At 43.7% G+C, this 24939-nt stretch overlaps 1 protein-coding gene across 2 annotated transcripts in view; it reads left to right on the top strand.

Moving 5' to 3' along the window:
* The window catches only part of FARP1 (FERM, ARH/RhoGEF and pleckstrin domain protein 1), a 461133-nt gene that overhangs the window by 378330 nt on the left and 57864 nt on the right, over window positions 1-24939 (top strand). For both annotated transcript variants that reach the window (XM_050765964.1, XM_050765965.1), the window contains 7 exons: window positions 1152-1230; window positions 10369-10466; window positions 16919-17033; window positions 17872-18019; window positions 20582-20677; window positions 22159-22322; window positions 23010-23078. In XM_050765964.1, the coding sequence (XP_050621921.1) occupies window positions 1152-1230; window positions 10369-10466; window positions 16919-17033; window positions 17872-18019; window positions 20582-20677; window positions 22159-22322; window positions 23010-23078 (769 nt within the window). The remainder of the gene's footprint in view (window positions 1-1151; window positions 1231-10368; window positions 10467-16918; window positions 17034-17871; window positions 18020-20581; window positions 20678-22158; window positions 22323-23009; window positions 23079-24939) is intronic.

Here is a 24939-nt window from a genome sequence, read left to right on the forward strand (position 1 = left end):
GACATGTTTCTGCTTTTGTAATACTACTGCTAAAATTTGGATTTCATTATGGTATCTTATATTTCATAGAACATAAATATATTGCTATCATTCCAAATGGCAGACCTTTTAAGATGGCTTATATTGTAGCTTACGCGTCAAAACAAAAAAACCCCAACCCAAATCGCAGAGGATGATGATGATGACTATTATTATTTTTGAGATGGAGTCTTGCTGTGTCACCCCAGGCTGGAGTGCAGTGGCACGATCTCAGCTCACTGCCGTCTCCGCTTCCTGGGTTCAAATGATTCTCGTGCCTCAGCCTCCCGAGTCGCTGGGATTACAGGCGCCCGCCACCACGCCCAGCTAATTTTTGTATTTTGAGTACAGACAGAGTTTTGCCATCTTGGCCAGGCTGGTCTCAAACTCTTGGCCTCAGGTGATCTGCCCACCTCGGCCTCCCAAATTGCTGGCATTACAGGTGTGAACCACTGCGCCCGGCCACAGATTATTATTTTATAGTCTGTCCTGTTTTATTTCTTTTTTTTTCTTTTTAATTCTGAAAAGTTACTCATCTTATTCAATCTCTCCCCTGCCCTTGCTCCCTATCTACTTCCTGATTTTGTCTAAACTCATTGGTAAGAGGGTTTATAAGATACTCATAAAGGCCTTGGCTGGCTGAGACAAAGCCAGGGCCACGTCTGGTGTATCTTTTCCCTAGAGCTCAGAAGAGCACCAAAAGGCTGAAAACATATTTGATGAACGCATTTGCAACTGTACCTTATAAATAGTTAAATATAATGAATTGCATAACTGATGTACATTTTCATTATTTGGGTAAAAGTAGCCAATTAGATACATTTTTGAAGATAAATGACTTTATTTCAAAAAACCTAGATAAAATTTAAGTCTCCAGAGAAAAAGTTTAATAGCTCGATGTGGTACTTTGGTCATAGTATTTTTTTTAAAAACGAATCTCTCTTTCCCCACAATATGGAAGAGTGAATTAGTGGCTGAACCTGGCCAGTTGTTAAGTGACTTGGAAAATGGCAGATGTGCTCTTGGGAGCTTGGAATGAGATGCGTTATTTGTATTTGTAAAGTCTTTTTCTTTAATGGCATTTGAAACACAAGTCAATAAATGCTTTACTTCTTTTTCTTCTTCTTCTTTAGGGCCAAAGCATGTTGTTGTTAAGTTTGTGGTGAAATTCTTTCCGCCTGACCACACACAACTCCAAGAAGAACTCACAAGGTTAGTGGTTTGGAAACTGTATATTTTTTTGCTACAGGGTACAGAGGAATAGAGAAAATGAATGTTCTCAATTAATGACACAAACATTTTCATAATGTTTACTTGACCAGCATCTGTTCTGTACTGAACAGTTTAACCTTCCTCTTTCCCAGTCCTGCTTACAAAAATGGTGGAGGGGGAAGTACTGTTTTCCCTAAAGCCTGATTTCTTGTGATATGAAGTGAATCCTGGGCTTACACTCTGTTGATATCATATTTTCCATCTTATATGTCAATCATATTTTCCATCTTATATGTCACATCATGGACTGTTTTGGATGTGAATCTCTTCTGTGAAACCAACACGTCAACTCAGAGTTTATCTTTGCCGCTGCCGTGGGTGGTGGATTTGGCAGGAACCGGAGGTCAGTTCTTTTGAAAGTGGCTGAGTGGGAGAAGTGCAGGCGTTGAGTCAGACCTAGCTTCGGCCACCATCCTGCCACTTGCTGTGACGGGCCAGTTACTTTCTCCCTTTGTGTTGCCATTAATTCCCCTCTTACAGTGCAGACTCTAATGCTCACTTGGCAAGAGTGGTTTTGAGGATAAGCAGTATTATACTAGAGTAGCTGGGATCCAGTAGGGACACTGTAAATGGTAACTATCATCACCACCATTGTCATCACCATCACTGTTTGCATTGTCGTCATCATCACCATCACCATCGTCATTATCACCATCATCACATCATTACTTCTACTCATTTTATATATACTTTTTTTTTTTTTTTTGCAATGAAGTCTCTCTCTGTCGCCCAGGCTGGAGTGCAGCGATGCAATCTCGGCTCATTGCAACCTCCGCCTCCCGAATTCAAGTGATTCTCCTGCCTCAGCCTCCTGAGGAGCTGGGACTACAGGTGCACACCACCACACCCAGCTAATTTTATATTTTTAGTAGAGACAGCGTTTCACCATGTTGGCCAGACTGGTCTCGAACTCCTGACCTCAAGTGATCCACCTGCTTCAGCCTCCCAAAATGCTGGGATTATGTGCATGAGCCACTGTGCTCAGCCTCATTTTATAATTTGAGGCAAGACTGTCCGTGTTCTAAAGAGGGCAGAGCTGGCCGGAACATGTGTAGATAAAATGATTCCCTTTCAAGAGCATCCCTCAGAGGACACTCATCTGAGCAGCCTAATTCTTATCACACATGGTTTTCAAGCAGTGACTGTTTAATACCAAGGCCATCACATCCTTCCTCATCCCTCTCAGTACAGAGCACAGTATCTTGGGTCATCATTGATCATCATTTATCAAAGGGATGAAGATATTGATATCTTAGCAATATTTATTAAGTGTGCCCCGTGTGCCAGCATTGTTCTGGGCGCTGGGAATGCAGTGATGACAAGACAAGAATACTCTCATGGAAACAGAGAAAGCGATTCAATAAACAGGATAATATCAGATAGCGGCAAGAACTCTTTAGTAATTGACGTAGGAGGATGTGATAGAGGTGCCTGGGTGATGACTTCAGCTTGCTTGGTCTGGGATGCCTCTTGAGGAAGTGAGAAGGAGCCATCAGTCATTTACTGAGAAAGAGCTTTCCGGAGAGATGGAGCAGTCAGTACTCTGCCCAAGGCGAGAGTCAGCTGCAAGCATTCAGATACATAAAGGAGGGCCAGCATGGCAGGAGCGTTGGGAGCACCATGGTGAGGTAGGAGTGAGGCGTGATGCACATAGTGTTGAAAGATCGGCTGCCATGTGGATGTTTTGGTGGGGAGAAGCAGAGTCCCGGGGCATCCTGTGAGGAGGTGGTCACAGTGGTCTATTGCCATGATGGGGGCAAAGAAGCCGCCAATAGGTAGCAGTGGAAATGGAGGGAAGTAGTTGTGTTTGGAACAGGTACTGGAAGCAGGGTCACTCTGTCTTGGTGATGAGGTGGTGGTGGACTCTGAGGGAGGGAGAGGGGGCGCTTAGATTTTTGACCTGAGTGACTGGGGGGAGATGGTGTTAGGGGTTACTCAAGTGAGAAAAGGATGGAGGGAAGTGGAGGACTGCGGGGGGAGTGGAGAGTCAGGGTGTTTCTGGCCAGGTCACGTTTGAGGTACCTGTTAGATGTCCCATGACCACAGCAGTGGCAGGAAGGACAACAGATACAAGAACGTGCAGCTCCGGGGAGACAGTGATGAAGAGTTCCCACTGCTTCATGTTTTCTGAACGAGTTGCTGCTAATCATCCACGTCCAGTTAGAATCCTCAAATCAGCAAAGAAGGCAAAGGCAGCCGGGAATTGGCAGCAGCCTTCTGGGAGCTACCTGCAGAGGAGGCACAGCCCGAGCTGCTAAGCCGAGCAACACAGGACGGAGGGCTGGCTGACCATAGGAGGGCCTTTTACTGAGGCTGCTGGGTCTTGGTTTACTGGGGCTGGTTTTCCTGTCGTTGAAACCTGCATTGCCCTGAGCTCTGCGTGCTGAAATAAATCTAAGGGCAGGTCCGGCTGTTGGAGGAATGTCGTCGTGTTTGGAATAAGCAGCGTCAGTAGCGTGCCTTTTCTTCATGTGAATCAACAGGCCTCTTTCTTGCTCAGGAAGTTGGAGGCACAAATCCTGTATCCCCCTACCACCCGTTTTTTTTTTCCATTAAAAATTCTGTTTTGCAAATAGTTTTGCACCTTTTCAGTGTTTGTGAATCACTGTCTCTAGAGGTTTGCAGTTGTCTACCAGTCTGGCCCTTGCTCTGAAACTCCATACAGCTTGTTACCATCAAGCCGCATGTGCCCGGTGCATGGCCAGCGCCTCTGTCAGTGCTGAGAAATTCCTCAAGTTACACGAGCTCAGCTGGACGGAGCAGGGTTTTGTTGGTTTTGTTGTTTTTGTTTTCTGGCACCCAGTGTGAACTGACATTTAAGAAGTCTTTTCCAAGGAGACAGTTCTTTTGGCTCACTGTTGAATAAAATTGATCTGAAATTGACCTGAAATTCCTAAGGTATTTATCGTCTCTCCATCACTCCCCACTTGGCACAAGGCACAGAGAACCTCACAGGGCCGATGTGTTGGGACTCTCGCATCTCAAATTCCTATAGAAGCAAAAACGGACTGACTATTGAGATTTCAGGTGCTGTTCTTTGGCAGATGGTGAATGAGGGGATGTTGGGAGAAGCTGCATGTCAGCTGTGCTTTGTGATAAGGGATGCATATACAGAAGTGGGACAGACAGAGAAACTGGCCTGTGGTTCTGCAAAGCATAAGTGACTCTAGCCCCGTAGTTAATGCCTTGGGCCTCCAGGAATAGCTCTCTCAGCTTCCCATTGATATAGATAGGAGATTAAATTGCAGTCTGCTGTTAAACAAGAAGCTGGATTCTTTTCTATTTATTGAACTGCAAGTGGAATGCCATCCTATTGACAGCAGCACCCAGACATCTAGAAGGAGAAGCGTATTGACTCCTGGGTGCAGCTTGAAAACAGCAAGTGGGGTCTTTGGAAAAGATGATCCCAGTTTTTCTTTTTCTTTTTCTTTTTTTTTTTTTGAGATGGAGTCTTACTCTGTCGCCCAGGCTGGAGTGCAATGGCATGATCTTGGCTCACTGCAACCTTCGCCTCTCGGGTACAAGTGATTCTTCTGCATCAGCCTCCCAAGTAGCTGGGACTACAGGCACATGCCACCACGCCCAGCTAATCTTTGTGTTTTTAGTAGAGACGGGGTTTTACCATATTGGCCAGGCTGGTCTCGAACTCCTGACCTCATGATCCGCCCACCTCAGCCTCCCAAAGTGCTGGGATTACAGTTGTGAGTCACTGCGTCCTGCCAGATGATCTCAGTTTTTCTTATTGCATGGCTTGGAATCACTTTCCTTGTGCCCAGTTTAGCCACCCTTTGTTCTTCCCCTTTTCTCTGGGCATCCCGTCTTCAGTTGGATCCAGCTTCTACTTGCCTGTGTTCTTACAGGTGAGGGGACCCTATCAGAACCTGCTGCTCTGCGCCCTGCGCGTCCTGCTGAAGTGTTCTCTTAGACTGCAGGGGAATTGTAAATTGCGTATATTTAATAAGAAAAGAGAAGACGGTGGTCTTCCAGATGAAATAAATTACTCTTACTGAAAGCAAGGCATCAAATAGGTGTGATGTGTGACTCTTGCTGTCCCTAGAAGTGAAGTCCCTCTGTCTGCTCCTGCCACAATCATTGCCACTCTCCTCATGTCCACCCTTCTGCTAAGGAAACTTGATCGCATTTTGAGCACTTTATGTTTTCATTGTATCTTCCGGTTTAATTTTATTTAGTGCCCAGCAAGTAAAACTTAGCCTCTGGCTCCTGTGAGACTGATTGGAATTGCTTCAGTGGACAGTACTAAAGGTGTTGCAAAATCTCTAAAGTTAGCATCACGGCCAGCGTGCTCAGCTTACAGCTCATAGTAAGAAAAGTGGACAGAGTTAGTACCCAGGAAGCTACTTCTCATGTTACAAGGGCCTTGGAACAGGAAGAGGCCACGTAATCAGGGGAGCCACGTTCTTCCCTCAGCCTTTAAAATAACCATGTGCCCTCCTAGTAAATGTGTGCGTTTTCAGAACCTGATGCCATCTTGCAGCCCTTGTGCGATTGTCACCAAAGGTCCCCAGAGCCTGCCAGACTCTGCCCATGCATTTGTCCCTGAAAACCTCTTTGCGAACACAGAACCTCATGTTTGAGATGATAAATGGTCAAATATTCAGAATGTCATTTTAAAACATGAAGCCCTCCTGTTTAATGAAAAACCAACCACACAGATTAGAATTAAAACCTGTAGCTCTACAAAGTGTTGGGCTCAAAAGACAGTAACTATAATCCAACATGATAGTTTGTATTCCCTCCTACCATATGAGGTTTAGATTGTTTTCTATTCTCTGCTTTTCTTCCTTTGACTTTCCAGAGACAGACATACACACACACACACACACACAGAGACAGAGCGAGAAAGGGGGTTGGGAGGAGAGACAGAAGGGTAGAGCAAGAGAACAGGAATAAAATTAGGGAGGTCAGAGAAAGGCCTACTGGTAGGTCTGTAGTCTGTAGGGTGCTTTTTGCTGGTTATACAATTGCTGCTGTGGTTTTTTAGTTCTTAATAATAAAACTTCCTAAATGACTTAAAATGGATTATTCTTTTATTTTTAAAAACTGCCAAATTTTATTGAATATTTTTGTTCTAATAGTGTTTTCCATGTATCTTATTTAATTCTTATGGAAACGTCTGTGTCTAATACTGTTAAAGGCCCTTTTGAAAATCAAAAATACCCTTTCATTATTATTATAGTAGTAAATATACATTGTAGAAAGTTAGAATAGACATATGAATAAGACTAAGAAAGTAGAAACACTGCATTCCCATTGCCCATCAGATTAGTAAGATAGCCTTTCTGAATTTTTCTATGCATGCATATGTACTTTTCATCTCATCTAATACATTGGCCATATTCAAATTTCCCTATTTATCCCCTAACTGTCCTTTATATCTGTTTATTCTAAAATAAGATTGGCTAGGCACAGTGGCTCAGGCCTGTAATCCCAGCACTTTGGAAGACTGAGGCAGGAGGATCTCTTGAGCCTAGCAGTTTGAGACCAGCCTGGGCAACACAGGGAGACCTGTGTCTACAAAAAATTTTAAAAAATATCTGGGCATAGTGGTGTGTACCTGTGGTCACAGCTACTCAGGAGGCTGAGGCAGGAGGATTGCTTGAGGCTGCAGTGAGCAGTGATTGCACCACTGCACTCCAGCCTGGAAAACAGAGCAAGACCCTGTCTCAATCAGTCAATTAATCAATCAATTAAAAACAGATCCACTCTAGGACCACATATTGCATCTAGTTAACATATCATCCAGACCTATGTAGGTTAGTCCCTCATTTTCTTTTCCTCATGAAAGCATCTTGTTGAAGAAATTGGACCAGCTACAATACCCTACTTTCTGAATTTGCCTGCTAGCTTTCTTGTGGTGCTGTTTAACTTGTTCCTCTATCCTTTGAATTTTTCCAAAACTGGAAGTCATAATCTATTTTATGCTGCTATATAGGAATACCCGAGGCTGGGTAATTTATAAAGCAAAAAAGTTTATTTTGCTCATGATTCTGGATGGCTAAAAAGTTCAAGATTGGGCATTGGCATCTGGTGAGGGCCTCAGGCTGCTTCCACTCATGGGTGCAGGCAAAGGGGAGCCGGCATGTGCAGAGATCACATGGTGGGAGAGGACGTGGGCAGAACGGGGAGGTGCTAGGCTTTTTGTAACAACCAGCTCTCACAGGAAGTAACAGAGTGAGAACTCACCCCCAAGGGAGGGCATTAGTCTATTCATAAGGGATCCACCCCAACGACCCAAACACCTTTCATTGGGTCCCACCTCCAACATTGAGGATGAAATCTCAATATGAAGTTTGGAGAGGACAGGAAATTGATTCTGGGGCTTGACTGACACCGTTGAACATTTGGGCTGGAGTCTGTCATAAGTGATGTTGTGTGCTTCATATTTCATTAATGATTAGAGATTGTTCATTGCATTCAGGTGGTGACATTCTGATTACTCCATTGTAGGTAAAGTCGTGTTACCTTTGCCCTATGTGAATGTCCAATCCCCTACATGGTTTTTTCACCCATTGATAATCCTTGCTGGAGGATTATCAATGGTTTATCAATAATTTCTTTAGAGTTTGTGGAATGAGGATTTTCTAATTCTATTATTCTTGCTATGTTATAAATTGGCACTTAAAATTTTTTGCCAAATACTTGAGGCAAAATTTTACTTTATGGGAGATAAACCTGTAAAACCTTTCTTCAACTTCTTGGCTGTCCTGAAACACCCTTTCCTCTGGCCAGGCAGCTTACACACTCAATTCTTTGCCTTGAGTTACCAATTTTAAATAAGGAGATGCTTTGATCTGCCTGGAATCTACTATGTCTCCAAGGCCCTATCTCTCTGTCCTTCCAACAGGTAATTGTTTTTTGTTGTTTTTGTTTTTGTTTTTGTTTTTTAATTTTTGTTGTTTTTTGAGACGGAGTTTTGCTCTTGTCACCCTGGCTGGAGTGCAATGGCACGATCTCAGCTCACTGCAACCTCCGCCTCCCAGGTCCAAGTGATTCTCCTGCCTCAGCCTCCCGAGTAGCTGGGATTACAGGGGTGCGCCATCACATCCAGCTAATTTTTGTATTTTTAGTAGAGACGGGGTTTTGCCATGTTGTCCTGGCTTGTCTTGAACTGCTGACCTCAAGTGATCCACCCGCCTTGGCCTCCCAAAGTGCTGGGAGCCACAGCATGCGGCCCCAACAGGTAATTGTATGAGGGACAGAATCTGATTGCAAAGGGTGCTACTGAGAGGACGCTGTTCTCAGGCCGCAGGTAAACTAGATTTCTAAAAATCAGTTTGTATCATTATTTTCACATCCATTATAACATTGTACAGGTTTGGTTTGGTTTTGTGGTGTTGTGCTGGGGCGGGGGGCGGTGGTATCTATGACTTTATATATCCTTTGTGTTACAAGCAGTCCAATTATACTCTTTTCATTACTTTTAAAGTATAATAAATTATTATTGACTATAATCCCCTGTTGTGCTATCAAATATTAGATCTTCTTCATTCTATCTGACTTTTTTGGACCCATTAACTCCCCATTCCCTCCCACCCCCTACCTTTACCCGCCTCTGGTAACATCATTCTACTTTCTGCTCCATGAGTTCAATTGTTTTAACTTTTAGCTCCCACAAATAAGTGAGAACATGTGAAGTTTGTTTTTCTGTGCCTGGCTTATTTCACTTAACATAATGCCCTCCAGTTCCAATCATGCTGTTGCAGATGACAAGATCTCCTTGTTTAAGGCTAAATAGTAATCCACTGTGTATACATACCCCATTTTCTTTGTCCGTTCATCTGTTGATGGACACTTAGGTTTCTTCGAAATCTTGGCTGTTGTGAATGGTGCTGCAGTAAACATGGGAGGGCAGACATCTCTCTTGACATACTGTTTTCCTTCCTTTTCGGTACACACCTAATAGTGGGATTGCCAGGTCATATGGTAGCTCTATTTTTAGTTTTTTCAGGAACCTCCACGCTGTTCTTTATCATGGTTGTGCTAATTTACATTTCCACTGATAGTATATAAGGGTTTTTTTTCCCACCATATCCAAGCATTTGTTATTGCCTGTCTTTTGGACATAAGCCATTTTAACTGGGATGAGATGATATCTCATTGTAATTTTGATTTGCATTTCTCTGATGATCAGTGATGTTGAGCACCTTTTCATATGCCTGTTTGCTATTGCACAGTTTTTACTTAATGTCTTTGATTTACAAATATCTTTTTTCTCTTACACCAAAAATGTTGACATGCTTAATACCATAATATAAAGAAAAGAATTGACCGGGCGCAGTAGGTCATGCCTGTGATCCCAGCACTTTGGGAAGCCGAGGTGGGCAGATCATGAGGTCAAGAGATTGAGACCATCCTGGCCAACATGGTGAAACCCTGTCTCTACTAAAAATACAAAAAATTAGCTGGGCATGGTGGCGTGTGCCTGTAATCCCAGCTACTCGGGAGGCTTAGGCAGGAGAATTGCTTGAACCCGGGAGGTGGAGATTTCAGTGAGCCAAGATCGTGCCACTGCACTCCAGCCTGGTGACAGAGCAAGACTTTGTCTCAAAAAAAAAAAAAAAAAAAAGATAATGGATTTTTACAAATCTGGTAACTGGGTCTTACGGAAGTAGTTACACCACAAAAAGACACCCCCTTGTTTTTCTCATTTCATTGGCAATCCTCTGACTCATCATAATAAATTGCTGTTATTGTCTGAGCCATAGAACCATGTTAGAGTATGGATGAAGGATTCTGTGAAAAAAAAAAGGTAAATATTTCCTATACCCTGCAAAAATACATAGCATACTAGGTTATGGTCTCACATTTTTATGGCTCTCTCTCCCCATATAAAATGAAACATATTATTCATACTGTGAAAAGATGGTAGCATATGTCTCTTTGTATTTTGGAGGGAGATACTTACACTGTGGTGAATGGCAGCTGGAATCCATTCCAGCCCATGCAGACTTCCTGGTTGGGGTTTGCAACCTTCTCCCTGGCCTCTCACAGTGAGGCCAGGTTCCCAGAGACCTCATGCCCTCTTTGCCTGACGCCCAGCTCTGTCGATCTTTGCAGGTACCTGTTCGCGCTGCAGGTGAAGCAGGACTTGGCTCAAGGCAGGCTGACGTGTAATGACTCCAGCGCAGCTCTCTTGATTTCACACATTGTGCAATGTAAGTTCTATTTGTTTCCTTTGAAAATCATGTTTGAAATTACACAGTGATCCAATTGATGGGAAAAAAAATCATATCCACCAAAAAAGAAAGTGTCAATATCTTTGTGTTATTTTTGCTGTTCGTATGAAGGCCTGCGGGTGGAAGAGAAAAACAATACTCCTGATGTCATTTAATATGCATATCCCCAAATGTTAACCCTTGTACTTCCTGTTCAGGTGTTTGTCTTTCTTCAAGGACTAGTACACAGTTGATACTTCAGTTGTCTCAAAGAATAAGCTTGGATGGATGCTTGCCAAATAGACTAAACTTGTTCTGTCCTTTTCGTGGATTTAAACTTTATCATTGAATATGGCATAGTAGCCTTAAGACATAATACTGCCACAGATTTCACTTCTCTCTAGAGATTCTTGCTCCCCAGAATTCAGTAAATCAAGACTCATGCTGGGTTAATGGATCTGGACCCCGGATGTTTCAATTTGCCTTAATACAGACAAAGGATAAATCAGATTGTGCTCATCTCAAGGCTTGCTGACAAGCCACCTGGGTGTGTTTTCCCTCTTGACCAAGGCAGAAATTACTTGAAATAAAATATACACATTATGTTTCAGAAAGGTAATTGTGAGTATAACGCTCAGTGTATAAGCACTACTATGAAGGAAAGTTGTGTTATCATCACCTTTTACATTTCCACTGTATATGAATTAGTCTCATATAATCAGTCCCCTCCTATCCTGATATGTGCCTAGTTAACTAGATTTACAAAGGTTTATAGGAAGTGTCACTCTTAGTAGTCAAAAAATTGCCTTAGTCTAATACAGTAAGGTGTTTCAGTAGATGATGCGTATCTTCTTGTTTTTTGAATATGATCACTTAATAGATAGGTGTTTTCTTACCAATTTGAAAAAAGTGACATGGGCAAGAAAAAAAAATAAGTATCTTTATTAAGCCTGACCATGTGCCAGCACTATATATATATGTATCTATATCATCTCATTTAATTGTCCTAACAGCCCCCGAGATCAGGTCTGTCATTATCCTGATTTTACGGGGGAGGAATCCTTAGCACAGAACTTAACGTAATTTTTACCTTTGGAGGGAGAGGAGGCTTTGAGTCTGGCTGACCTGATTTCTGTTCATTGGTTGGTGACCCTGGCAGGTTACTAACCCCCCAGCCTCCATTTCTTTTGGAACATGAGAATACTAGAATGTTTTTCATAAGGCTGTAAAAATTAAATGGTAGCATATACAGTTGTCCTTTAGTATCCAGGGGGTATTGGCTGCAGGACCTCCCAAGGACACCAAAAACTGAGGATGCTCACGTCCCTAAAATGAAATGGTGTCATATTTGCATATAACCTACATATATCCTCCCATAGACTGTAAATCATCTCTCGGTTACTTATAATAATGAATGCACTGTAAATGCTGTATGGTTACATTGCATTATTCGGGAATAATGACAGAAAAAAATATCTTAGACGTTTGGTACAGATGCAGTATTTTTTCTTAAGTATTTTCAATCCATGGTTGGTTGAATCCATGAATATGGAACCCACAGATACAGAGGGCCAGCCATACCCAGTACATACTAGGTGCTCAGCAAACATTAATTTCCTTTATCCTTATTCACCTGCAATCCTCCTTTTCCAAACAATATGAAACTTTAAAACGAAGCTTCCTTCTTGAAATAGTAACTTCATAAAATGTCTCTGACCCTTGGCATTTTGTAAGCAGAAGAGAAATTGACCTTACTCAAAGATTCCTGATGCCATTTAGTCGTGTACTTCCTTCCTCCTATGTTTTTTTCTTTAAAGATCTGTTACACTAAAGAGTAGATTTTGGCCAGGCCCGGTGGCTCACGCCTGTAAGTAATCCCAGCACTTTGGGAGGCCGAGGTGAGCGGATCACTTGAGGTCAGGAGTTAGTGACTAGCCTGGCCAAGATGATGAAACCTTGTCTCTACTAAAAATACAAAAATTAGCTGGGTGAGGTGGTGGTGGGCGCCTGTAGTCCCAGCTACTCGGAAGGCTGAGCCAGGAGAATCGCTTGAACCTGGGAGACACCCCACTGCCCTCCAGCCTGGGCGACAGAGTGAAACTCTGTCTAAAAGGAAAAAGAAAAAAGAAGAGTAGATTTTAAGTGTTCTCACCACAAATATATATATAAATATATATATATATAAATATATATATGCCGTAATACGTATATTAGCTTAATTTAGCCATTTCACAATGTATACATATATCAAAAGATGATGTTCACTATAAATATATACCAAAAAAATTTTTTTGTTTTTAGACAGAGTCTCTGTCACCCAGGTTGGAATGTAGTCTGTCAATCACAGCTCACTGCAGCCTCGACCTCCTGGAATCAGGCAATCTTCCTGCCTCAGCCTCCCAAGTAGCTGGCACTATAGGTGCGTGCCATCAGGTCTAGCTAATTTTTTCTTTCTGTCTTTTTTTTTTTTGGAGAGCTGAGGTCTCACTATGTTGCCCAGGCCAGTCTTAAACTCCTGAGCTCAAGCCATCTTCCCACCTTGGCCTCACAAAGTGCTGGGATTCATAGGCATGAGCCACCATGCCTGACCAATATGTATCATTTTTATTTTGTCAATTTAAAAAGTGACTTAAAAAAATAAAGATCTGTTAACAATAGTGAATTTCACTCGCATATCTGGGAGGAGAGATTTGCTGACATCCAGAAAACCGTGGTCTCAGTCTAGTATACCATTTTCCCTCCAGAAACCAGCAAGTGGCTCAAAATCCCCAAAGAATCTTCCCTTCTCGAAAGGCAAATAGATGGGTTCAGAAGTTCCCCTGCTGTTTACATGGTATTCGACATACGGTCATGAGACACACAGTATTCTTAAAATCTTACGATATGTGTAAGGCCCCATTTCTGCATTTTTTTAAGCATCCCATGCACTCAGTCATGAAAGGAGGCATTTCATAGAATCTTCGCTGGATTGTGTCGTGGTTTCAATTATTGGTGATTATTGGTAAGGTATAAGGGGTCAAGTCATCTCCCTTTGGCAGAAACTATATTACCATTAATGGAAAATTATCTCTGGTAAGCTGATGTTTATCTTGTCCGTCTCTGTACACCCAAGCTGATGTCTTATTTTCCTGCCGCCTTTCGCTTGAATACATGGACTCTTTAAGATAGTCTGTATTTTTTCATTTGTTCCTCCGTCACTGGCCTTGTATCTTCCCTGCAGTATTTTGAACTTTCAGTTTTCTTTAATTTACTGTGGGTTGACTAAGAAGGACAAACTGATGAAGAGAAGAATCATCTACTAGTTGACACTGATGTAAAGGTCACACGTGGGCAGCATGGAGGCGAGGCAGGGCTGTGTTTGTGCAGGTCGTGTGGTCCCTGCTCTGAGGGTTCCGCGTGGTAAGGTGGGTTTGTCCATGCCTGTCCTCTGGGGAAGTTCCATCCATTTATTAAAATCACAGGATATGGGTTTGCTGCTGTTTTTCCTATTAATTATTTTGCTGAGTAGACTGCTAAGGAATGTAGTATATGCATAAGCTGATGTGACATTTTCAGCATAAAACGTGTAAAAAATAGGAAGTCAGCTGGGCGCAGTGGCTCATGTCTGTAACCCCAGCGCTTTGTGAGACCCAGGCAGGAGGATCTCTTGAGGCCAGGAGTTCGAGACCAGCCTAGGCAACATAGCAAGACCTCATGTCTACAAAAACAAAATTAGCTTGAGGCCAAGAGTTCAAGACCAGCCTGGGCAACATAGTGAGAGCCTGTCTCTACCCAAAAAAAAAACAAACAAAAAAAATTAGCCAGGTGTGGTGGTATGTGGCAGTAGTCCCACGTACCTGAGAAGCTGAGATGGGAGGGTCACTTGAACCAGAAGTCAAGGCTGCAGTGAGCCATGATCGCTCCACCGCACCCCAGCCTGGGTGACAGAGCAAGACCCCGTCTCAGAAAAAAATAAAAGGAAGTCAGATCTTGAGTATGTGTCTGTTTTCAAATTCCAGAAATTTAAGGAGCAGCCTATTTCCATATTTCAAAGAGGAGAGATGTGAGGAGCGAATAAGTTTCATAGTCATGTCACTGTGGAGTGACAGGAGGGCAAGAAAAGACAAGCGACCCAGAAGAAAAGAGAATTAGGTGTCCCCACCCCGATGCCAAAGGAAAAACTGGACCATTTGGCCATCTCTATATGGAATGATGGGAAAGAGTGTGTTCTGAGAATCATAGGAATTAAGAAGCCCAAACATAAAACTCACAGGACATTTCGGATTTAAGGAATTCCTCCATAGACAGTCAAAGCTCATTATTCTCAGATTCTGTCTTTGCAGATTTGCTTATTTACTTGTAACCCCCAAATGAACACTCATGTGCTTTCACGGTCATTTGTGGATATGCCCAGGATGGTGAAAAATGGTAGTCACCTGGTGTGCATTCCTAGTGGAGGTCAAATGAGGCAAAGCTCTGCCTTCTGGTTTTTTTCTCGTACTGTTAATAAGTATCCTTTTTATGGTCTATTTAGTGCCACACTTCTTGCATTTTTGTGTGTACTGTTGGTGATTTCACTGTTTAAACAGTCCCCAGGCGTTGTGCGGAAGCGCTGTCCGTCTTGTGTCCCCGCGTGCAGCGCCATCTGCCTGATAGAGCAAATGTGTGTTAGGTAAGCGGCATTCAGGCATGAGTTCAGCTGCTCTTGGCCATGAGCTCAGTGTGAAGAAATTGGCAATGTGTATTTAAGATGGCTTTCAACAGAAACACACATAAGACACGGCCAGTTAACTGAAATGTTGTTTCAAGACTACTGGAGGAAACTCACCCCATATTTCCCCTAGGAGAAATGATTCAGGAATGGCTAATTCAGTGTTTATGGTAACCTTATAGATCATAACTGCCTCGAATAATGAGCATCAACTGCATTTCCTTGGGACCAGATAGAAGGAATTGCAGAGAAGCCAGGCCCCCTATTGTCAAGGCGACAGATAATGATGGCAGTATGACCAGGCATGCCCCCATTTCTGTGCCATTTTCTGTGATGGAGGGTGGCAATTTTACTCTATTTAGGAAGAGAGAAATCAGTCCAGAAAAGGCAGTTAGGAAATAGTGTTGTTGGTCTTTCGGATGATGAGGAAGCAAGCAAGGGAGGGGTTCTTCCAGTGCCCCAGCTGCTGCCAGGTGTGGTGGCATGGCTTTGTGCAGAACAGATATCCTCAGTGGGTGTGATTGATGACAACACCCAGGCCATGTCCTGCTTGATTATTGGAGTGCATTGCCCTAGGTGTGACAAGCTGCTTCATGTGACAGAATGAAAGGTGAGTTTCATAGCAACAGTTCCCTTGGTTTTTATCGAAACAGCTGGGCTCAGGTCATTAGGCTATTTTTTATTAAGCTTGTTTTACAGTATATGTGATACAAAGAAAAAGGTGTACTGTCTCAGAGGTGTAACAGTGGGTGTACACTGACCTTGAGCTAGTGTTGTTAAGGCGCAAGTCTGATTTTAAAGCTCTGTCTATCCTTTCCTTTCCACATTCCAGCAGTATTGAGGACTGTCTTGAGGTTATGCGAGAAAACAAGGTTTTGTGAGAATCATATTTCTCATAGATAAAAACGTGTAAGACTTTGCAATCTGATCTGTTATTTCTGACAAGACTGCGAAAAGTTCAATAAACTCTTATAATTTTTTAAGCGTTAGATTATCTACCTTTGCACCCACTGACAATCCTCCTTTCTCTACATGATAAAGCATTTGGGTTTTGCACTAGTCATTGCTAATATATAAGTTTCACTTTGATTTTTACAAAGTCCTGAAGTTTTAGGGCTTGTTAGGAGGTCATACGGTTACCACCCACATGTGTAGAATTTACTGCCAGGCGGATGGGGAGAAAAGAAAAACCGGGAGCAGGTATGGCTGAAGATGGATGATTCTGAGGTTTTTTTTTTTTTTGGACACGGAGTCTTGCTGTGTCGCCCAGGCTGCCGTGCAGTGGCGTGATCTCGGCTCACTGCAACCTGTACCTCCCAGGTTCAAGCGATTCTTCTGCCTCAGCCTCCCCGGGAGCTGGGATTACAGGTGCCCGCCACCACGCCCAGCTAATGTTTGTATTTTCGGTGGAGATGAGGTTTTGCCATGTTGCCCAGGCTGATCTCGAACTCCTGACCTCAAGTGATCCGCCCGCCCTGAACTTCCAAAGTGCTGAGATTACAGAGGTGAGCTACTGCGCCTGGCCTTGAAGCTTCTTTCCAACTGTTAGAGATGAGGAGGAGTGAAAACTGTCTTCTCACGTCACCACAATTGATAAATGTATCCTCGCATCCCGTTTCTGGGATCTAACCCTTCTGATGTTCCCCACCAACTGAACTCACCTTATGTCGTCTGCTAGCTTCTGTTGGGCTAGCTGGGGAATATTGACAGACTGGGAAGTGTCCTTCCTACGTGACCTGTTCTTCTTTCTGTTTCTTTTTAGCTGAGATTGGGGATTTTGATGAAGCCTTGGACAGAGAGCACTTAGCAAAAAATAAATACATACCTCAGCAAGACGCACTAGAGGACAAAATCGTGGAATTTCACCATAACCACATGTAAGTCTCATTCTTGGCTCCATATTCCCTCTGAGCCGGTTCTCTCTGCCTCCAACCTACATGGGTGTACATCCCAGCCACCCCCCACAGAAACTGTTGTGGAGAAAAACACTAAGGGTGACGGAAAAAGATCACAGAGGCTCACTGGGATGTGCTGATTCATCCTGGGCTCTCAGAAGCATAGGTCGCCGGTGCACTGAAGCCTGGAGCTTAGGGATGCCCAGGCTTTGGAACCAAAGAGAAAGTAAGAGCAAAGGACCATCCAGTTATCATCCTAATGAGAAATTGGGAAAGAGACATGGTTACCTTGGGACAAGGTCAGAGTATCATAAAAATCCAGAACCTTTGTAGCATCTCCATTTTTGTTTTTGTTTGGATTAATAAACCATTTTCAGAGGACTCCTGGTGCTTTTCGTTGTTGTTTTAAGGAAACATTGGAGCCTGATGGCCATATAAAAAAGTGTTCTCTTGAACTTTTTTTTGCAGGTTTAGATTATTGAAAGCAACTAAAATCTTGTTTTAACACAGTGGTGTTTTGCTTTTATATGACCTTAAAGGAAACTCTTTGAGATTCCCCCCCTCTCAAAACAAAACAAAACAAAACTGGCTGAGTCTGGAGACTTTTGGGGTTTTATGTTCCAAGAGCAATGGACCTTTTGTCCTAGCTGCTAGACTTTGGGTTACAGTGAATGGGAGGTTGAGTGTCATCTGATCGGGTAGCCCCAGTGTTTGTGATGAAATGCCTTTTTATTTCCCAAGAGAAGCTTCTTAATCTCCAATTAACAGACACAGGGAATTCAAATCTCCTGGCCTTTCTCTTTAATTTTTGTTTTGTCAGTGGACAAACACCAGCAGAATCAGATTTCCAGCTCCTAGAGATTGCCCGTCGGCTCGAGATGTATGGAATCCGGTTGCACCCGGCCAAGGACAGGGAAGGCACGAAGATCAATCTGGCCGTTGCCAACACGGGAATTCTAGTGTTTCAGGTGAGAGCCTTGAGAACACGGCCCGGTTCCCTCGGTGATAGAGAGAGAAGAGGTGGCCCTTCAACTCTGATTCATATTCAGTGGGCCAAGACCTCTGATTGTTATTTTGCGGCGAACAAAGAAAAATTAACCTCATCTCAGGCTTTCTGTTTCCCAGGCCCTCAGCTCCCAGATTCTATTTCACTTACCTTTGCCCTGTTTGGGGAATCCATATTACAGATTTGTTTGGTTTTATTGACTTTGTAGCATCACAGAAACACGTAGCTCTCCATGGACCTACACTTAGAACACAGTGTAATGGAATCGAGACTTTAGGTCCCCGAATAAACACCTTTTTCACACTTACAGATGATACTTTGCTGTAATGTGATCCTTTTTTTTTTCCCCCAAACCCAGTTTGGGTTGAGCCAGCTTATTTGGTTGGGACTTCAGATATACTTAAAGAGTGTTAGGCACACTTTTAAGATATAGCAGTTTTATAAATTCATAAAAGCCACATTCTTGCAATTTTGTAGCAAAACACATACTGCACTTGAATTCTTACGTGTATTCTACTTAAGGACATAGTGATTCTCTGCACTCTAAAAGGTGTGCTCTGTTGATCATTCTGCTATTGGACTGTTTCATTGATCATTGCTTCTCTCTTAATAGCCTTATTGAAGTATTGCTGATGTACAATAAAGTGCACACACTTGAAGTGCATAGTTCAGTAGGATTTTATTATATATGTGTATATCCTGTAAAATTCCCAACAAAACCAGCAGAATGAACATATTCACCCCCAAAAGACGGTTCAATACATTCCTTTTCAACACAAGCGGGTAACCTGTGCTTTTAGTTTCAAATGGATATAGAGAAAGCACCTGCCTTTGTCAGGAATTGGGATCAGATTTCACCCAGTTATGAAGTTGTAAATATGTTCAGGACCTAAAACCCTTTTTTGAGCTCCTCCAGGTTTGCGTATATTTCCCCCTCATCTTTTATCAAAAGAGTTGCAGTGATTCTGTGTTCATGCACCAGAAGTTTTTGACAGCATAATTATTACAGAATCACATCCCAAGAGGAGTTAAGCCGGCTTCCTACCAGGTGGTAGGGAGTGACATTGTGAGAGCAGTGTGGTAGTCAAGGCGAATTTTTTCTCAACGGTTTTTGACCTGCATGCATAGCCTCTGAGTACCTGATAAGAGAAACAACAATAGGCTGGGCGCGGTGGCTCACGCCTGTAATCCCAGCACTTTGGGAGACCGAGACAGGTGGATCACCTGAGGTCAGGAGTTCGAGACCAGCCTGGCCAACACGGTGAAACCACGTCTCTACTAAAAATACAAAAATTAGCTGGGCGTGATGGTATGCACCTGTAATCCCAACTACTTGGGGGGCTGAGGCAGGAGAATCACTTGAATTTGGGAAGCGAAGGTTGCAGTAAGCCAAGATCGCACCACTGCACTCCAGCCTGGGTGACAGAGCAAGACTGTCTCAAAAAAGGAAAACAATAAAGCCAAGTGGAGTTTTCAGTACTATCATTAAATTTCAAATCATAACCCTGAACCACTTCTAAAAAGTATTAAGAAGGAAAAGAAGTGTCTAACAATTGAATTAATGTGCTTTGATTGTGTTTGACACAACCCTAAGTACTGGGAATACCTGGGTAATGTAGTCACCTACAAAGCCTGTGTCTTGGAACCCACCTTCTTGCCAGTGCCTCATTGCTTCATTCTTGCCACGCTGAATGAACAGGCCTGGTGTTCCATTGGGCTCCAGAGGAATTCTAATTTCAGCTGAGACTGGGCAGACGGGAGTTGGTATCCAGCAGCTCCCCATTGTTTCTCCACCTTGGTTGGAGACAGTGACTACCTGGCTGCCACACACGATGAGGATGTGTGAGCCCCACCCGGAGACTGTGCTGGCCTTGAAGACACACGGCAGGCCTGGCCTCCCATCCTCAGTTCTGCCGGTGCTATTGGAAGCTGGGATGGGCCCAGGAGCCAGACCAGCGTCGATGAAGCAGGGAGTTGATTGCAAACCTGCTGAATGTCAACCATAGCTGCCAGGAAGGCGTGTGCTTGGAAGCCTCTTTCTGCCGCATTAAATGTGTCGTTTGCGGCAAATTAGAATATATCCATGTTGCAGTTTCCATGTCTATAAAATGAAAATAATAAATCCATCTTGCTGGATTTTATCATATAAGGGTTGTTAAGATACGCTGTATAAAGCCCTCAGGATGGTACCTGGCACTTCATGAGTCCTGGCAGCTAATGATTGTGGTGGTTGTCATGGTTTTTATTTCTATTTATCTTTCTTCTCATCATCACCTTGGCTAGTTTCCTCTCTCCCTAGAGGTAGACTTAGTTTGAATGCCAAAATCCTATAATTAGTGAGAAATAATGATCCAGGAACAGGTATCATCCGATAGCCACAGATCCTGTGAGTTCTCTGCAAAAGGCATCTCTACTGAGCAATCTCCTGCCAGCCCTCTTCCTTTAGCTCCCATAAGCAAAGCAGACCAACTTGTAAGTTGCTTGTTATGCATTTCCTGGCTCACTGCTACTGTCTTTCTTTTAGGGTTTCACTAAGATCAATGCCTTCAACTGGGCCAAGGTGCGGAAGCTGAGCTTCAAGAGGAAACGCTTTCTCATCAAGCTCCGGCCAGATGCCAATGTAAGTGGTCCCGGTGGGACAGGAGACCCATCGAGCCATGGGATGGCACGTGTCCTGCAAAGGGTGGAGGTCTGCACTTGGCAGGGCTTCCACTGAACCTGTGGCCAGTGCCACCCAGGTGCTTTGGTCCACATGAACGCCGAGCATCTCCAGGACAGATGTATCCAAATGGTCGGTAACTCCAGGGCTGCCATCATTGGTAAACAGAGAGCGTAAAGGAGGTACACGAATGTGTACCTGGGGAGACGGTCATTTCCCTGCACAAATCCAGGCAGCCCCTCCTGACAAACAACCTGGGCTGTGCTGTTGCTGCGCATCCAGCCCCAGGCTACACCTGGAGACCCCATTCAGTATCCTGCCCTACCCCAGGCATAGACTGACTTCCCCAATCCCTGCCGGAGGCCCTGAGCCCCCAGTGGAACTCATTTGCATGGGCTAATTAGGTTCCCTTCCCCACTTACTTCCCACAACACACCTATCGCTGTGACCCACGCCAGGACTGGGACGGGAAGGGAGGAGCAACCTCTTCTTTGTCTGCCGGAAATGGTGACGGAGGAGGTGGGTTATGTGCCCTGGGCGTCTGTCCCCAACCAGCATGTAGAGTTTTTTCCCATGGCAGAGAAGATGATAAATGGCAATCGGGCTTATAGTTTAGGTACAATCTGCGTTCAGCAGGCTTTCGTGGCCCAACCTGGGAAGCATTTACCCATTTTAAATGGTTTTCCATGGAAAAACTCACTGGATTCCAAAAAGCTGCCTTATAAATAAAGCACTGCATCACAGCTTGTTTGTAAGTTGGATCCACCCATAACTCTGAGATCCCCCAAAATAGTTGGAACTGCTGGGAATGCTAAGGACGGTAGTAACTTTGATTTATATAATATGGCCACTTCAACTGGGAGCAGGCAATTTCTACATCCCCTTTCCAGAATCAAAGGGCATGATTTTTTTCAGCCGAGAGTGATACTTTTGTGCTCCAGAAAAAAAAAAAATGTCATTTTCTGTGTAGTTTCTGGGGTGGCCTGGAGCCCGGAGCCATGGAGACTTTACAGAGAAATCACGTAAGAGCCAATGTTGACACGAAGTGTGAGGAAGAGGATGAACGTTGCATTTCAGTGATTTTAAGGAGGCAGGAAGGGACTTCCAGTATTTGGGTTTTGTTTTTCAAGGAAACATAAGCAAAATAAACATAATTTGTACATGAAATCTGTCAAAAGATGGTGTCCCTTCCATTGAAGCCACGTGGCTGTTTCTGTTACTCATCTAAGAGATTCTCTGCGGCAGAAAATGATGGACTAGGGACTGTATCTTGTCCTTAAGAATAACTAGAGTTTAGTAAGTCTTTGCATTGATGGTCATGCTATAATAAAATACACAGCGAAAACTTTATTGGACAAAGCTATCTTCTGCCCATTTTCTCCTGTTTCAGTGACGTATCTGTGGGTAATGGAAAAAACCAACATTGTATTTTCCCTTTTTAGAGTGCGTACCAGGATACCTTGGAATTCCTGATGGCCAGTCGGGATTTCTGCAAGTCCTTCTGGAAAATCTGCGTTGAACATCATGCCTTCTTTAGACTTTTTGAAGAGCCCAAACCAAAGCCCAAGCCCGTCCTCTTTAGCCGGGGGTCATCATTTCGGTTCAGGTGAGGTCGCCACTTCGTGCTTCCATTTACTGGGTGCATGTTTTTCCTCCTGCCTCTCACAGCCGCTGTGACACACAGCAGGTAGGGGAGGTGAACGCTCATTGGCCTCCGGGAGCTGTGACCAAGTGGGGGCGCTTGTGTCGTAATCCCAGTGAGCTCTGTTTGAGCAGCAGAGAGGCACTAGGCAAAGCCACCCAGTCCTGGTAAACGCCTAGCGGGAGTCTCAAGGATTTCCTCTCTCTGTAGAGGTACAAATATCTTATTAACATTTGGTGTTGCTTCATAGCATATGTGGACTTGCACGTTATTGGTTAACTTTTCCATTCATTTTTAACAAATCATTGTCTGCCATGTGTCAAACACTGTTCCAGGCTCTGAGCCCAATGATCCCTGCCTTCATGAAAGGTACACGTTCTTGGGATGGTTGCTTAGTAACCAAACACAGTTATCAAGTGGGCTTAGTTAATTGAACATTTTTTCTGTATATTCAAGGAAAATATCAAGAGACTGAATGGACCCAAAAATACAGAGTCTGTTAGGATTGCTTTTAGTCCTGGCTAGCCGAGAAATCCTGCATCTCTCCCAGTTAGGGAAGGAGGGAAAGTGACGCCTCTGAAGCATCATTTGCGTGTTTAAATGAGAATATCTTGGTATTTCTCCCCTTCCCTGTTGTGGTCTCTGTTTCAGTGGTCGGACTCAGAAGCAGGTTCTCGACTATGTTAAAGAAGGAGGACATAAGAAGGTGCAGTTTGAAAGGTAAGAGAAGCTTTGATGCTGCTTCTAGTCTGAGAAGGCTCAGACTTGCCAGGTAATGTTTGTTGCTGCTAAATATGTCTTCACCCAGACTTCAGACTTGGTGTCCCTTGAGTTGTAAATGACAGTCTCAGTCACCGTCAGCAAGTCCAGCGTTAGAGATGAAGGTTTTATTGCCCAGAGACATGCCCTGGAGAGTGGGATGAGATACAGACGAGAGGACCAGGGGAGGTGGGAGAGGACATTAGTAAGGGGAAGGAGAGAAGGGCTCAGGATGTCACCGCAGGGAATGAAGTGTCATAAAAACTAGCTCAATGGTGAGTCCTTCAATATTTTGGGATTTGTACTGAAAGTATGTCTATGAACTTTTTAATTAAGTAAATCTGGATAAGCAGAAACAGGATTTTTTTTTTTCCTCGAAACAGGGTCTCACTCTGTCACCCAGGCTAGAGTGCAGCACTGTGATCACAGCCCACTGCAGCCTTAGCCTCTGGGACTCGATCAGTCCTCTCACCTCAGCCTCCTGAGTAGCTGGGACCACAGGTGCCCACCACCACTTGTAGCTAATGTTTTGTAGAGATGAGGTCTCCCTATGTTGCCAGGGCTGGTCTCAAACTCTTGGACTCAAGCCATCTTCCCGCCTTGGCCTCCCAAAGTGCTGGGATTACGGGCAAGAGCCACCATGCCCAGCCAGAAACAGGATTTATTACTGTCGTTGTTGTTGTTATCAAACACTTACAGCCCTTCGTGTGTGCCAGGCTGTTCCAAGCACTAGGCCTGTGTGAACTCATTGAGTCTTCACCTCAGCTGTGTGACGTCAGTGTTCTTTTATTCCCTTAGTAAAGATGGAGACACTGAGTCCCCAGCAGGTAAATAAGTAGCCCAGGTCTCACAGCTGCTAAGCAGCTTCTGGCCAGCCAGCTCCCGAGCCCAGTGCTCCAGGACGGAGCAGCAGAACCTGAGGAGGGTAAAGGAGCAAAGCATGGGGCCTCAAGCACTAGTTAGTGCAGGTAGGGTCTTTAAAAACCTTTTTTCATTTTCATACATTTAAAAAATTATAATAAAGTACAGAGAAGTCAGCAAACACCCAGATTCCTACTACTTAGAATTAACAGCCATTAACAGCCGGACACATTTATTTCTGGGGTTGTTTTTTCTTCTTCTTTTATTTGCAGCTCTTGTTACAGACATGGCAAAACCCCTTGAACCACTAGCTCTGGTAATTTCCCTTCTCCCCTCCTCAGAGGCAGCTGCCACATTTCGGCTTCTTTCTGTATGCATATTACTGCATCCCAACAGAGTGTGTGGAATTGCTGTGGAGGCCGGGCACTGTGGCATATGCCTGTAATCCCAGCACTTTGGGATGCCAAAGTGGATGGATCACTTGAGCTCAGGAGTTTGAGACCAGCTTGGGTAACATGACGAAGCCTCATCTCTACCTAAAAAAAAAAAAAAAAAAAAAAAAAAAAAAAAGAAAAAAATTAGGTGGATGTGGTGGTGCACGCCTGTGGTCTCAGTTTCTTGGGAGGCTGAGGTAGGATGATTGCTTGAGCCTGGGAGGTCAAGGCTGCAGTGAGCCAAGATTGTGCCACTGCCCTCCAGCTCTGGGCCACAGAGCGAGATCCTGTCCCAAAAAAAGGAATTGCTCTGAGTGTGTTCTTTTCATTCATATTAGTACTCTCGTATATAATTCTTCATCTTGCTTTTTTAATACTACTTTTTTTTTTGAGATCTGTTTTAAGGGCCACACAGTAAGTAGTATGAAGATACTGCACTGTATTTCTCTGATTCCCTATTGAGAACCATCCAGGTTATTTTAGTGTTTCGTTTTGATTTTGCTGAAATAAACCTGCTTCTGTGGCCA

Source organism: Macaca thibetana, chromosome 17, assembly GCF_024542745.1.
Source record: "Macaca thibetana thibetana isolate TM-01 chromosome 17, ASM2454274v1, whole genome shotgun sequence".
Taxonomy (NCBI): domain Eukaryota; kingdom Metazoa; phylum Chordata; class Mammalia; order Primates; family Cercopithecidae; genus Macaca; species Macaca thibetana.